General features: G+C 43.2%; 1 protein-coding gene across 3 annotated transcripts; it reads left to right on the forward strand.

Moving 5' to 3' along the window:
* Positions 1-2017: 2017 nt before the first annotated feature.
* On the forward strand, positions 2018-15918 carry HNMT (histamine N-methyltransferase). Of its 3 annotated transcripts, none has more exons than XM_073545564.1 (7): positions 2018-2139; positions 5556-5700; positions 10442-10494; positions 12049-12156; positions 12303-12433; positions 12630-12723; positions 13900-15918. In XM_073545564.1, exons 2-7 carry the CDS (start codon positions 5564-5566, stop codon positions 14256-14258), a joined length of 882 nt encoding a protein of 293 aa, XP_073401665.1. In that variant the 5' UTR covers positions 2018-2139; positions 5556-5563; the 3' UTR covers positions 14259-15918. The 3 variants fall into 3 exon arrangements, with proteins under 3 accessions (XP_073401665.1, XP_073401664.1, XP_073401663.1); XM_073545562.1 differs by lacking the exon at positions 2018-2139 and adding an exon at positions 5308-5429; XM_073545563.1 differs by lacking the exons at positions 2018-2139; positions 13900-15918 and adding an exon at positions 5306-5429 and having other exon boundaries at positions 12529-12630.
* The last annotated feature ends 327 nt before the right edge of the window (positions 15919-16245 follow it).

Below are 16245 nucleotides of genomic sequence, written 5' to 3' on the forward strand. Positions count from 1 at the left end.
ATATAACTACTATAATATTGCCCCCTATGTACAAGAATATAACTACTATAATACTGCCCCTATGTACAAGAATATAACTACTATAATACTGCTCCTATGTACAAGAATATAACTACTATAATACTGCTCCTATGTACAAGAATATAACTACTATAATATTGCCCCCTATGTACAAGAATATAACTACTATAATACTGCTCCTATGTACAATAATATAACTACTATAATACTGCCCCTATGTACAAGAATATAACTACTATAATATTGCCCCCACGTACAAGAATATAACTACTATAATATTGCCCCCTATGTACAAGAATATAACTACTATAATACTGCCCCTATGTACAATAATATAACTACTATAATACTGCCCCTATGTACAAGAATATAACTACTATAATACTGCTCCTATGTACAAGAATATAACTACTATAATACTGCCCCTATGTACAAGAATATAACTACTATAATACTGCCCTTATGTACAGGGCTGGCCCGAGAGATTACGGCACCCTAGGCGAAACTATTTTGTTGCGCCCCTACTATTCTTGGCAGTAAATGAAAACTTGGGATATAAATTTAGGAGCAAAATAAACCACAACAACAATGATTAATTAACTCTCTCCTAACTCTTTAATCTTCTGAGAAGTTGTATAGGACAAATATATACAAAGTAATCAATAACACAAAACAAAAACGACCATAGGTAATTAAAATTTTTGTTTCCTTGCCTTTTTTTTTTGATAAGGATGACACTAAGTCACCGAGATTAATTTGTTTAGCAACTTCAGATTCTATCGAAATTGTTGCCAACCCAACCAACCTCTCTTGCGTCATATTTGCCCTTAAATATGTACACTTTTCTTTCCATCCCTAAAACTTTTTGCCTTTTGAAAAGATTTTTTATAATTTTTTCTATTTTTTCCTCTGGTGCCCCCTTTGGGTCGGCGCCCTAGGCCCTGCCTATGTACAAGAATATAACTACTATAATACTGCCCCTATGTACAAGAATATAACTACTATAATACTGCTCCTATGTACAAGAATATAACTACTATAATACTGCTCCTATGTACAAGAATATAACTACTATAATATTGCCCCTATGTACAAGAATATAACTACTATAATACTGCTCCTATGTACAAGAATATAACTACTATAATACTGCCCCTATGTACTGCTCCTAGCGTATCGTGTGCGCAACTGCAAACTCATGCAAAAACTAATGCAAACGCATGCATGCGGTTGCGGACGAAAGGCAAGTACTATTTTCCCAGCAAATTTTTGAATTTACACAAGCCACGCCCAATGGGCGTATCTTATGTAAATTCTTGCAAATGCAAAGCGTACGCATGTTGTTGCATACGCTTGCGTTTCCATAGGCAGTAATGCGGGGTTTTTTTACGCACGTTATCCGCAGTCATCCGCATGCGGATGACAGGGAATATTTGACACCGCAAAAAATGCAATAAGATGCGTTCGGCGCACCCCACCGCATACTGCGAAAAGACGCAACAGGTCGGAAACGCATACAAACGCATGTCCCTGCATACCCCATGTTTACGATAGGTACGCAGGACGTATGCGGATCAAACGCAGCGGACTATACTGCAAATGTGAACCCAGCCTAAGACTTCTAGCAATCAGGTATGATTAGTGCGCTGTGTTTTTGGTGCAGATTTGAAGCCGCGGTTTATATTGCATATTTTTTTTTTAACAGATGGTGTCTTATTCTCCACTTAAAAATGCAACATTCGCCTTTTTCAGGCTCTCTGTAGAGAAAAAAAGCACTAAAAATGCAATTTCAGCAGCATCTTTAGACGCACAGTGGGCAGGAGATTCCATGAAATCACTTCCACTTTTCTTGGACAGTTAAGTAAAGTAAATTTCCTGCACAAAATACACAGTGGAAAATGGGAGTGTTGGTGAAAGGGATTTTCCACTCTGCAAAAATGCGGAGGAATGCTGCGGAGGATTGTCAGTTTTCTCATTCTTCCCTATTTAGAGAGACTCGATTGTTCCGGTGTCGTCCGCAGACCGCAGTCACTTCATGGGCGCTCACTTGTCCCAGAATCTGTGGGAGGGGAGAGGCTGAGTCTACAAAAACTTCCCATCCAGGCACTGCAGCCGGTGGTGAGTACAGGACAGGGAAAGCTGCAAACAAGACTGAATAGTCACAGGAAAGATGTATATCTTTGTACCGTGTTAGCCAGTGGATAGAATAGTCACAGTAATCCATGTGTGAGCGATACAGGAGACCCCCACCACTGTCCCTAGCTGCCCCTCTCCTTCCTGTTTCTCGCCTGAAATGCTTCCCCTTGGATACATTGAGACTATCTATAGTGCTACAATCTATCAGCTACCAGTGGCGTAACATGAAGCTTGTGGGCCCCAATGCAAAAGTTCTACTAGGACCCCCACAGGTCTTTAAGAGTAAGAGTCTTTTCATATGAGGAAAAGGGACCTTTTGGGCCCCCCCCTTAGTCTTGAGGGATCGGGTGCGATTCCAACCCCTGCACCCATTTTAGTTCTGACCCTGCAGCTACCGCTGCGGTCGGTCCACAGTTACCCCAAGTTATGTGTAATCTCAGAGTCACATGAAGATTTAGAGAGTGCAGATCCTGGCACGGACAGCACTCCAATTTGTGGATCCCACGGATGGCCTGATATCATCCGGTGCATTCGGATATGCAGCTTTATATTGGGACCCATGGTGGCTTCTAGACGTCTGATTGCATGATGCACTATGAGAAATACATGTAGCCGCACGCTCCGATCCGAGTGCCGGCGGCAGTGCCTGGTTTCATGCGAGAGACTCGCACAAGAATCGTGCAAGTCTCTCGCAAGCGAGTATGGGCCCTTAGAGTGTCATGTCCATAGCAGATTTGAGATATTCCACCATGTACAAGATTGAGCCATGGTCTTCAAATGTGTAGTTCTGAACGTGAAAACTGGCGAAATCTTGGGACTCCCCAGTGTGATTAACTTTTGGTTTAATGATCTTTGCAATGACGGGTAGTAGGTAATTTCAAGAAACAAAGTTTGAGAAGCTTGGGAATAAATTAAAAGTTATGTGTAGTCTCCGAAGAGCAAGAAATTCTTTAATCTGGAAGTTCCCACAGCCCCAGCACAATAACGATGGGATCCTGCTCATAGTTGTGTTACCAGGTGTAATCTGGAGGTTTTCTGGTTTCTCTGCCCTGGTTTGGCCTTGCTATTTTTTCTGTGATCTTTCAATGCAAGACCCTGGTCTGCCTCCCTAAAAAACTGCACAGGACCAAAGCTGTCCTAAAGGATCTGCATTGACCGGCATTTTCTGTGGCACTCATTCACTCTCAAATCTGCCACCGAGTTCTCTCTACTGATGTTTGCCTTTTTCTACTTGCGGGAAGAAAAGGCAGAGACCTGAAGTCTCCCAAACTATCACTATAAGGATTGGGATCCCGTCTCTACGTTACAATGCACCTTAAGCAATGTTGAGGTGTACAACTATGGTGGCTTCTAGGTGTAGGGCTCAGTGATGGACTACTTAGGGTCTCACATCTATGGTGGCTTTCAAATGTACAGTTCTGTCATATTCTATATGGGGGGTATACCGGTAGCGTGGTTGCCTTTAGCCGTAAGGTTCTTCATGGTGTAATATCTATGATTCCTTCCACTGGTCACACTTCCTCGGTAGACGACTATAGGATTTGCAGTCCTATCTACAGTTGGCTTCAGACTACTCTTCTTTGATGAACTGCTTAGTCACCACATCCCTGGTGCATCCAGGTCGTCAGTTGTTCAGGGTATTATTTTATGATATCTTAGGTGTACAGAGATCCATGGCACTTGGACAGATTGCAGTGAAGATTATAGCGCCATATTTCTGCTTGCAAAGAAAGCAGCACCGGAGGGGGTACAAAGCCTCCCGCGGCTCTCCACTTAGATTTTGTCCACATTACACTTGGGACACACATTAGTGGCTTCGTTGGAGCTTCCACCTGAATTCCTAAAGAACAGGACTCGGTTGGAGCCATTCGCGATAATTTGGCAGTCCTAGTCATTTTTCTCTCTGTCTTTCCTCTGTTTCGACAGTGTCCAAAAGAACAGTTGAAAAATTTTTTGTGCCGGTCTCAAAAAGGAAAAAATGGAGGTCAGACGGAGCACAAAGTGACTCCATCCACCTAATTACAGTGAATGCCTCAATTGGGAGCCGCATCTGAATCCAATTTTTCATGTGTTCAGACAGAAGCCAATAACGTGTGACCATATTGTAATGTGAACATACCCTTAGTCTCTCAGTTTTCACATTACATAAATAAAAAAATAAATATAAAATTAAAGCAGCGTTCCAAAATCATGGCTGTAGTTGTTCCTGGACATATAAGTGTGACATGGGTCGTTTTGGGTTTTCTTGTCTACTGGGGTTTCTAGATGTTCCATCAAAGCCTTGAAGTTGGAGGAAACATAAACTGGTGAAACCGCTGCGGTCACATATCTCGCTGTTCAGTCATTTCTAGCTAATATATGGATTAAAGTGATGCAGACTCTTCTCATTGTATACTTTGTCGGAGTGACATCAAATATAGATGACCCCTTTAAAGGCTTGGCAAACCTATGGAAGGAGAAGAAAAGGGTCCAATGGTTGATCACCAGTGTGAGAAGCTGGACCAGAGGTCACCTAATTTCTATGTTGGTTTGTTCTCAGAAAATGTCCAGTTGAAACGATCTCTTTTCAGATTAGTTTCGATTTTTAATAGATTACTTTGTTTCAGAAACAGCGCCACTGCTAACCATAGGTTGTCTCTGGTATTGCAACTCAGCCCCATTGAAGTGAATGTAGCTATGCTGCTATACCATGCAAAAGCTATTATAATGGAGTGTTTCAATATCTGAAATAAAGCAGTCATGTTTTTCTCATCTTAGACAGCCCCTTTAAATTGTTAGAATGTCATCAGCTTTCCTATATTAAAGATGCAGTCGGGGCAAAACTGATGCACTGTGTGATGTCTAGTGCTGTTTCTCCGATGCCCCCTAATGGAGGTAGCTATCCGTAAGTCAAGGTCTTCCCCTTTAATAAGCTTTGATACATGACCAGGCACATTAGCCAAACCAGCGCCTCATTCAAAAGGAAAGACCCATATTTAGAGACACCTGTTTCAGGGTTCTTGCCCCTCATCAGTGCAGAGCAGGGCACTGGTTACCTAGGATTCCATACATGCCCCAGATGCTTTGGATTATGACCCTGCAGTAATGCGGGGTAGGAGTCTCACATTAGGGGTTCCAAGGGCCCCTCTTCCAATGTTTTGCACAATATTGCACTATAGAAGGTCTGATTGTTGCAGAGATCTGACAGTGAGGAGATGGTGCAGAGGATGAGTACACAGGACCCTGTATGCACAGACATCTACCTAGATTATCCGGCACTGCTGTATCTACAGGTGATATCTCCTTATAGCATTGCATTAGTCTCCATGAGGAGAGATTAGTTCTCAGGCAGGAACTTGTACTGAGGCCAAGAAAAACACAAGAACGACTCCTTCTCTTCTCCCCTCCTTGCTGCACAGGAAGAAACATGGAGCCTGGGATGAGAAGCCTGCTCTCGGATAACAGCAGATACGTGGAGTCTTTCCGCCTCTTCCTTAAGAATTCCACCGAGCACCAATGCATGCAGCAGTATATAGAGGGCAGGCTGCCCGACGTCGTATCCAGGTAATCCGTCATCTCCCTATATTCCGGCATATAATACTGGATGTGCTGCCCTATTACCGCCTGCCCTCGTACAGTGGGATCAGTGGATGGGATTTCATACACATCCAACTCCCCCAAGCTGAAGCACAGTGCAGTAATGGGCCCTGGCGCAAAATGTGGACCCTGGCCTCCCACCCTGCGTGTTATTCGGATGTATAGACCCTTGTAGCATTCTAAATCCTATAAAGACAAGTGTTCCCCCCTTCGTTATGTAGTAATATCACCCAGCCTGGGCCCCTTCCAGGGTATATATGTGCCTCATTCTGGTTTATACTGCATGTCCCATATCCTGGGACCCATCATATACCAGGAGGAGCCCATATGTCCCCCATCCTGGGCGCCATACTGGTATATACCGCCCTTATCCTGGGCTCATCCTGGTGTATATGTCCCCCATCATTGTATATATGTCCCCCATCCTGTACCCCTTCTTTATATATATATATATATCTCCCATCCCGGTATATATGTCCCATATCCTGGACCCCATCATGGGCTCATCCTGGTGGATATGTCACTGATCTTGGGACCCTTCCTGGTATATATGTCCCATATCCTGGGTTCCATTATGGGCTCATCCTGGTATATATATCACTTATCCTGGGCCTCTTCCTGGTATATATGTCCCCCATCCTGGGCCCCATACTGATATATATGTCCCTTATCCTGGACTCATCCTGGTGTATATGTCGCTTATCCTGGAGCCCCTTCCTAGTATATATGTCCCATATCCTGGGCCCCATCATGGGCTCATCCTGGTATATATGTCCACCTTCAAGGTATACAAGTCCCCCATCATGAGCCCCTTCTTGGTATATATGTCCCTCATTTTGGGCCCCTTCCTGGTATGTAAATTCCCAATCCTGGGCCCCCTCTTGGTATATATGTCCCCCATCCTAGGCCCCTTCCTCGTATATATGTCCCGTATCCTGGACCCTTTCATAGGCTCATCCTGGTATATATGTCCCCCATCCTGGGACCCTTTCTGCTATATACTGTACATCCCCCATGCTGGTATGTCTATATGTCCGCCATCCTGGTATATATGTCCCCTATCCGGGACTTCATCATGGGCTCATCCTGGTATATATGTCCCTCATCTTGGGCCCCATCCTGGTACAGTTGTGCTCAAAGTTTACATACCCCGGCAGAATTTTTGCTTTCTTGGCATTTTCTAAGAGAATATGAATGATAACACCAAACCTTATCTCCACTCATGGTTAGTGGTTGGATGATGCCATTTATTGTCAAACTACTGTGTTTTCTCCTTTTAAATCATAATGACAACCCAAAACATCCAAATAACTCTGATCAAAAGTTCACATACCCCATTTCTTAATACCGTATATTGCCCTCACTAACATCAATGACAGCTTGAAGTCTTTTGTGGTAGTTGTGGATGAGGTTCTTTATTTTCCCAGATGGTAAAGCTGCCCACTCGTCTTGGCAAAAAGTCTCCAGTTCCTGTATATTCCTCGGCTGTCTAGCATGAACTGCACGCTTGAGATCTCCCCAGAGTGGCTCAATGATATTGAGGTCAGGAGACTGAGATAGCCACTCCTGAACCTTCACTTTGTTCTGCGGTAGCCAATGACAGGTCAACTTGGCCTTGTGTTTTAAATCATTGTCATGTTGGAACGTCCAAGTACGTCCCATGCGCAGCTTCCGGGCCGATGATTGCAAATTTGCCTCCAGTATTTGCTGATAACGTGCTGCATTCATTTTTCCTTAAACTCTGACCAAGTTTCCTGTGCCTTTGTAGCTCACACATCCCCAAAATATGAGCGATCCACCTCCATGCTTTACAGTAGGAATGATGTTCCTTTCATCATAGGCCTTGTTGATATCTCTTCAAATGTAATGTCTATGGTTGTGGCCAAAAAGTTCAATTTTGGTCTCATCACTCCAAATTACCTTGTTCCAGAAGTTTTGAGGCTTGTCTCTGTGCTGTTTTGCATATTGTAGATGAGATACTTTGTGGCATTTGCACACTTATGGCTTTCATCTGGTGACTCGACCATGCAGCCCATTTTTCTTTAAGTGCCTCCTTATTGTGCATCTTGAAACAGCCACACCGCTAGTTTTCAGAGAGTCCAGTATTTCAGCTGATGTTTTTTGTGGGCTTTTGTTTGCATCCCGAACAATTTTCCTAGCAGTTGTGGACGAAGTGTTTGTTGCTCTACCTGACCATGGTTTTATTTTTACAGAGCCCCTGATTTTCCATTTGTTAATCACAGTTTGAATGCTGCTGACTGGCATTATCAATTCCTTGGATATCTTTTTGTATTCCTTTCCTGTTTTATACTGTTCAACCACCTTTTCCCATAGATCCGTTGACAATTCTTTTGCTTTCTCCATGACTCACACTCCAGACATGTCAGTGGCTGGATAAAAGATGCAAGAGTCTGTCTGGATCCCAGAAACTCAGTCAGCTTTTATGCACACACTGATTACAAGAAAACAGGTCACAGGTGAGAATGTTAACTTTAGTAGCCATTCAAACCCATCTGTGTCAACTTCTGTACATGTTATCAGGCCCAAATCACTAGGGTATGTGAACTTTTGATCAGGTTAATTTGGATGTTTTGGGTTGTCATTACTGTATTTTCTCTTTTAAATCATAGTTTGACAATAAATGGCTTCACCCAACCACTAACCATGAGTGGAGAAAAAGTTTTGGTGTTTTCATTCATATTCTCTGAAAAAGGCCAAGAAAGCAAAAATTCTGCCGGGGTATGAAAACTTTTGAGCACAATTTTAGATGCCCGTTGCATTCAATATATTTTCTTCAGCTGCTTTTTAGCTGTGTTGTATTAGCACACAACTATGAGTAACCTGTATAGTCTGAAATATGATTCCTGTCTCATCAGTGGCTCTGGCTGTAACTTAACCCCCCATACTTTACACTGCTTCGCCGTCTCCTCAGACTCAGGTTGTGTATATTTGCACCACAGATGCTTATGTAGTTAATTAAATCACTATAGAGAAAAAGAAGATCATCAGACATGAGCATCAATGGCTGACAGTTGCTGGAGTATGAATAAGGAGAAGAGGACCCCAATATTGTAATAAGAGGGAGTCCTGGAAGTGGATACGGCACTAAATGATACACTTGTGGCATATACTTTCCATATGTATAAATGTCTCCAATATTAATACTTTATAAATTTTTATTGCAGCCCTTGGACTAGGCTCCATTTGACAGTAATTTGTCGTTGAGACCAGAAAAGATAGTGCACCTGTAGGGAAGGTGACCTGACGGACGGACTAGTCAGAGTGAAGAAGGAAAGGTTTGCACAGTGTAGGTAGGTGTCAGTTATTACAGTGGGGAAACAGCTAGGAAAGTGTAGTGGACGTGCAGTACCTGAGTTGACCATTAGAGGGCAGGGAGGAGTGTGAGCAAAGGACTTGACATCAGCTTAGGGCTTAGGAAACCGTTGGTCTTGGGGGGCGGAGTTACCGGGAACCGGGAATGGTATAAATACTGAGGGAGGGTTCCAGAAGGTTCCAGTCCCCAGAGGGAGCTCAGGTGACAGGAGGACTACGACAGTCTGTGCGCTGTGAGGAAAACCGTAACAGGGGGACTGAGGAGAGAGAACGTCAGGGGGGTGGTCCTGACAGGAAGAACCGCAGAAGAGACGAGACACCGGGTGTGGGACACCGTGTTGGACATGACGACTGATCAGTGGAAGTGCTGTTGTTTATGGGCCTAAGGCGGCCACAGTGACGGACCTGTCAGGAGCCTCGATGAGTGCAGAGGGGACGGTGTATGCATACACGTCCGCAGTGTAAAAGTACGGTGTGGAAAGCGGCCCTGGAAGCGGTGGGCTGTTAGGTGATGGAAGTGCGGTGTGCTGCTGAGGCCGTCAGGTGGACGGCGAGTGAAAATAAACTTGGACTTGTTGCACCCAGAATTGGCTTCCATCTTGTCTCTGTTTCGTCTCTGCACGGTAAGAGAGGGACCACCCCCCAGCTCGGCCCACCGACCCTACACACCCCCAGATTTAGACAGAATGATCAGAAACTATTGGGGTTCCACTGCAAATTTTGTTGTAGCACATTTCATCAACACGATTTTTGGGTAAAAATTTGCAAATTTTTGTTAATTTATCCTGCAGTTGCCCAGTTTAAAAAAACATGTTTCTTTTTTACCTATACCTAAGAAGGTTTAGGCCAAATATATAAATTGCAATTTTTAAAAAGGTGCAAACTAACTCCAGTATGGGTGTGCGTCCGTCCTTACCTTTTTCTGAATTTGATTAAGCACTTTTATCTCTTACAATAAAAAGTGAGGAACTACTAAGCAACCATCTAGTAAAACCTAGGTAGTAATTCACATCGCAACCAATGGGTGGCGCATACAGAAACATATAGCATAAACATCTCCAAACAGAGTATGACAAAATCTGGCTGGACATCTCGCAGACAACATTTTGGGATATGGTTGAATTAAGAACAAAGGTAATGAGGGGCACATCTGTATATCAACGAAAGACATTGCAAAAGTAGCCATTGAACCTGTTTCTTGGTGCTCGAAGATGGTATAGTATTATGTATAGCACATGGTAGGTGGGTACATTAGTGCCCAGGAGCTTTAAAGGCGTGTTTTAATTTGTCCCCCAAAACCAGGAAACCCCTTTAAATTGTACCTCTAGATATTACTCATTTGTGTATATTTACAAGTATCTTGTTTGTTTTCCAGTATAGGAAATGGAAAAACCATCATCAATGTTCTTGGCGTAGGAAGTGGTTCAGGTAAGATCAGATTTCACACCTGAAAGTCATTGCATATTGGGGTGTAAATTATTATACAATGTGCAGAGTGCAGACATAATTATGGAGGATTTCTCTGGGTCGAGACATCTGGGCGATGAAGTCTACATCCATCTGTAGAGAAGAAAGATTGAAGTTTGCCCTGAGCCGGATGTTCCTGAGTGCTGGGGAATCGGGAGAGACAGCTCTGGTCTGGATTGTGCAGCCGACAGCTATCTAATGTTTGTGGCCCGATAGGTCATCAATATCAGATTAGTGGGGTCCAATCCAGATGTATGGGACCAAAGCAGTTCAGTAGGAGCGGAGCTGCAGTTCTAGGGTCTACACAGTGAACGTAGACCTCCTGTTCCACCTCCATCCACTGTTTACTTCTAGCCAGCGCAATCGACCTATTGAAAGGATAGATCATCAATATGACAGTGCTGGACAACCACAGAATGTTGGGCAACGAAGCACCTGATGGGGCAGGACATGCCCGATGAGCCGCGGAATGCATCATTCTAAAGACCCATATACATGAATAAAAGTTGTCCGAACAATCAGATGTGTATGGCGGCCTCCCCACTCTCATCCGAAAGATTACATCAGGGGGGCGGGAGAAGCATATGATCCATTGCAATTTTAATGCTCAATCCTTTCGTTCTCCGGGAGATAAACCAATTACGTGTGACAATGGCTCTCTCAGAGAGAACTCAGGAGGAGCGACCCGCCGAGCCGTGCCTTCCAGAAGTCATGAGAGATAGCAGTGAGTCTGTAGAGCGTATATCCGGCTTTAGGGCAGTATTGTATATGGAAAATGACAATTATACCATGCTCACGTTGTGATCTAAGGGTCTAGTTGGGTGCTCACCTGTGTTCGACATCTTCTTTAAAGTGGTCAATGACCTGGGTGGGTTATGCTACAGAAGAGAGCGCTGGTAAAGTGACGTGGGCCTGGTATGGGAGGGCTGTGCCTTCTGGTGGAAGGTAAAGAGTATGCAACTGAGAAGAAGTGGGGTCCTATTTAGATTGATGTGGCAGCAGAGATTGAGACACTGAGAGACCGTTAGCGTGGTGGTAGTAGAGTGCTATCATAACGGGAGGGATCCCAAGCAAAATGGAGAATAGTAAACATTACTCAATGGATCAATGGAAATCTGACTGCTCGGACGCACACCAATCTCAAAAATACATGGCCAAGCTTGTTACGGAATTTGACATTGACTTACGGGGTAGCAAACTCAGTCATTTTTTATTTTTCGACAATTTTGCTACCCCAAATGTTTTAGAGAGATTCCTCAAATTTGAATTTTACCAAATCTAAAATGTTTTGAAGCATCTCACTGAGGTCTCTGCTTAGAGTAAGGTATTGATTTTACACTAAATTCATGAACCGCGTGGGCTATTTTGAAGAATTTGGTGCAAAAATATCAGGAAAGTATCGGAAGACAAAAAAACAAAAGAAAAGTGACTTCAAGAAATTGCAACTGATTAATCTGGCTGTTAAACCTTATTATTTGCTCGTCTGACACCTTTCTTTATAAATTCTACATTTAGGTGAAATAGACCTAAAAATCTTCTCCAAAATACAAGCGCGATATCCCGGAATCCCCATCAATACCGACATTGTGGAGCCGAGCCCCGAGCAGATGGTCAGCTACAAGGGTGAGTGTCTTGTCCCTGCTTTTTTGCTTTGTGGACCTTGCACTTTATTTTGTCAATGTCTCACTCTCTTGTGAACTTTGGAAAGAATGAACTCTTTTCTGCTGTTGTTTTATGGCTGTAATCTGATTCTGCTCCATGCGTTTCAGAGCGTGTTGCCAAGACCACGGGTCTTGAAAATATAAATTTCAACTGGCACAAAAAAACATCCTCGGAGTTTGAGCTTCAAGTAAAAAAGGAGAAGTCAGAAAGAAAATACGATTTGATCCACATGATCCAGGTAATTGGATTGTAGTGTTTGCCTATCCTGCGCTGCTGAGAGCTAAAAAGTCAGAAACCGTTCAGTGCTCTAACACAAGTGTTGCTCACCTGCAGTGTTCGTTGGCAGCATGGGCATTGGACATGGGTGAATCTAAGGGAAAGTGTATCGCAATATGACACCCAGGCCAGTACTTTATTGCTCTTTATGCTTCCAGATGTTGTACTATGTAAAGGATGTGCCAGCAACTCTGAGGTTCTTCAGGAGACTTTTGGCACCAAATGGAAAACTCCTTATCATACTTGTATCTGGTAAGACATTGAAAAATACCATTTACTACTCATCATATGGAGGCACCTCCAGCGTGGATAGAGATATGTGTACGTGTGGCCAGAGATGGTTTTAGAGAAAGTGTAGGCTGAGCCAAAAAATAAAAATGGGGTCACAAATGCTAACAGCACCATCACATAGAAACATTTGGGTGCATGTACCTGAGCGGATTTCAGATCATTAAATAAGCAACGATGGACTATAGTCAAGACGATGATATTATTTTGGCCTAAACAAGACAATCCCTCTATAATTGAGCATTTTGTGAGTGTTTTGCTCGTTGTGTGACTGCCGGCATATTTATACCTGTGAATGCAGAACTTTTATATGAGGATATTTCACACACTGTATGTCACACGTATGTTACACACATTAAAAGCGATACACACTGCATGTTACACACATACAGACACATACACACAGTGTAGAGGACATACCAGGCTCTCTCCATCTCTTCAGCTCCTTCAGGCTTCTGCAGGGTGAAGGACCTTTGGTCACATGACCATGATGTCTCCACAGGTTCTTAGGGTTAGGGTTATCTAACCCTAACCCTAATCTCGGAAACTGCACTGATGATGCAGGACTGGTATTATTATTGCAGTTATTGGCTTGTAAAGGCTGGAGGTCTTTTTGGGGTTGGAGGTTCTGGACAATTGCCCAGTTTTCTTGTCCCCTACTGTCGGTCTTGTATGTGGCCATTCCAAGAGGAAAAATAAGACTGGAGATCACAGGCATTTATAGAGACTATTGGAAGATTATCTTGGGCTTATCTTAGTACAGAAATAATAATCATAAGGTGAGACCAACATCTCTGGACTCCTATATTACCATAATATGGAGGGAGGAGACAAGCTCCTAACTACAACGCTAAACTCCATTATCTCTGAGGGAAGAAAGGACTGCACAGATAAGAGTCCAATCTGTCTGATCCTTCTGTCCCAAAATAAGGCTGGGAAGTTACATTGCTGGAGAATCCCATAGACCTTGGGATCCTGTATCTTAATAAGCAAGTATGTTATTTGTGTGGGGGGCATAATACTGAGAGCTGCACAGAAGGACGTGCTCGCGAATCCTCCCACGACTCCCCACTTCATTGCAAATTACAATAATTTACTAGATATTTTTGCCTTTCATCTGACTTTCTTTCTCCCCATTAGGAAAAAGTGGATGGTCTACTCTGTGGAAGAAGTATAGGTCCCGTTTGCCTCTTAATGACCTCTGCCTGTACATCACAGCTGGCGATATTGCCGAGATGCTGAGTTCCGACGGTGCAAAGTATCAGAGTTATGAGCTACCATCTGACATGGACATCACAGAATGCTTCATCGATGGGGACAGGAACGGGGACTTGTTGTTGGACTTTCTAACAGAGACCTGCGAGTTTAACAAAAATGCCCCTTCGGCGCTGAGAGAGGAAATAATTCAAGATCTCAAAAGCCCGGGATGCAGCACCGTAAAAGATGGAAAGACCATTTTCAATAACAATCTGAATGCTTTGGTGGTGGAGAGCGACTAGGTGTGATGTCGAAGGATGAACGAGTCCAAGTGACTGGTCCACTGGGACCAAACGTTCTAGAGGATTCGAAAATCTGTCAAACCCTTGACTCATTCTAGATGTTTTTGGATGCCGGATTTGTACATTTTTTGATATTCTGGGGGATTGTTGATGGAGTAGAATTCAGTATCAAGGAGGGACAAACTTTGAGAATTAGCTAGACATCTCCTTGGACTAAACCAGTGTTCCCCAACTCCAGTCCTCAAGAGCCACCAACAGGTCAGGTTTTCAGAATTTCATTAGTCTTGCCCAGGTAAAGGAATTATTGCCTGTGCAGGTACTGCAATTATCACATGGGCCATGCTAAGGAAATCCTGAAAACATGAACCGTTGGTGGCTCTTAAGGACTGGAGTTGGGGAACACTGGTCTAAACTAAACTTTTCCTTATTTTTAGGTAATATACAACATCTATCCACCCACAAACTTTTCCCCAGTGGTCGCCCCTTTCCATAACTATATAAACGTCAGCAAAGTAGACCACACGCTACACGGAATTGTCAGACCCTTTCCAATAGATATTGCTCCCAAAAGATACAATATGCCATAAATGTAGAAGTTAGGAAAGGTTCATTCACGATTGTGTATAAAAGTACAGATGAAAGATGGATGCACAAGTAAAACTGTCATAAATCTGCCCCATTTTTCCGAGTGAACATTTTGTACAATCTACAAGTCAAGAGATCGACGTCACTAAAGATGGAGGCAGCTCCTTGAGACACTAATTACCGCGTTCGCTCTCCGAATTCTCAGGTTACGATGACCTTAACAATAACAAGTCTCACAATATGAGCTCTGGTAAAGCTGTTCCTGTTTTCCATATTTTTGCTTCTTTTTACGTATTCCTCCTTTTTTCTTATTACGTGTTAATGGCTTATTATGGGCCGGTTGTGCTAACAGGATAACAGCAATATAGAGTAGAGGCTGTGGGTCACGACGTCATGTCAAGTGCTCTACAAGAGGCTTGTGCCTTGTGGCTCCAAAGTCGTCTTGTTAATTCGGTAGAGCTTTTTTTATTATTATTTTTTTCTCCTGTTATTAATGTTTGTTTGTTTTTTTTAAATAAATGTGACTAATGACCATAGCAATTTAAAAAAAACTTTTTAAGGCTGTGTGCACACGCTGCGGATGGTCATGCAGATTTTTCCGCGCAGATTTGTCAAAAACCGCAGGTTTATCTGCAGCTTGCCTGCGGTTTTCCCCTGCGGTTTGACACCTGCCATGGAGCAGGTGCCAAACCGCAGCGGAATCGGCACAAAGAATTGACACGCTGCGGTTTTGAAACCGCAGCAAATCCGCGCGGAAAAATCCGCACTGTTTGCACAGCAGTTTTCATTTTGCATTGATTTTAATGGTACTGTACACTGCAGCAGAAACTGCTGTGGATCCACAGGACCAAAACCGCTGCGGATCCACAGCAGAATCCGCAGCGTGTGCACACACCCTCAAAGTTTCAGCTTCAAAAAATGTAGGTTGTCATCACAGTTTAAGGAACCTCTTCAGTAGTGGGGGGTGTAAATGGCGGTATCCCTGACACTGTTCTTAAATGGTCACTGTTTTATTAACTAATTGTACATAACAATAGTTCAAGAGAATAAAAAGAAAAAACTTTATTATACAGTATATCTTAAAAGAAAAATATGCTTCTTTCTCCACTTATGAGACACTTCTTCTTACCCTGCCTCTGGAATGTGTCATTGCCTGATAAATACAGCTAAAATACAGCTTGCTGCCCATTGAAGGCCCATAGAGAGGGTGTAGGAATGAGGAATGAGCAGAGTGATAGTGAGAGAGGCAGAAGGACAGAGCCACTGCTTTCTAGTGAGTGTTTCATCCCAACTTTTTGTTGGATTCACAGCTACACTGCTCAGTATTGATGTATAATGTCCTCCTTAATGCTTTTACTTCTGAACATGTGCTACATTGAGACAGGAGAAAGCAAAAAGCAAA

The sequence above is a fragment of the Dendrobates tinctorius genome, unplaced genomic scaffold, assembly GCF_039654945.1.
Source record: "Dendrobates tinctorius isolate UK_male_01 unplaced genomic scaffold, ASM3965494v1 ptg000143l, whole genome shotgun sequence".
NCBI lineage: Eukaryota > Metazoa > Chordata > Amphibia > Anura > Dendrobatidae > Dendrobates > Dendrobates tinctorius.

What these genes read in the sequence shown, in the direction of transcription:
- HNMT (XM_073545562.1), top strand. Translation starts at nt 5,384, where the DNA reads ATGCACAGACATCTACCTAGATTATCCGGCACTGCTGTATCTACAG. An exon ending in CTGCCCGACGTCGTATCCAG is followed by an intron (nt 5,701 to 10,441) that starts GTAATCCGTCAT and finishes TTTGTTTTCCAG; the next exon opens with TATAGGAAATGGAAAAACCA. An exon ending in GCAGATGGTCAGCTACAAGG is followed by an intron (nt 12,157 to 12,302) that starts GTGAGTGTCTTG and finishes CATGCGTTTCAG; the next exon opens with AGCGTGTTGCCAAGACCACG.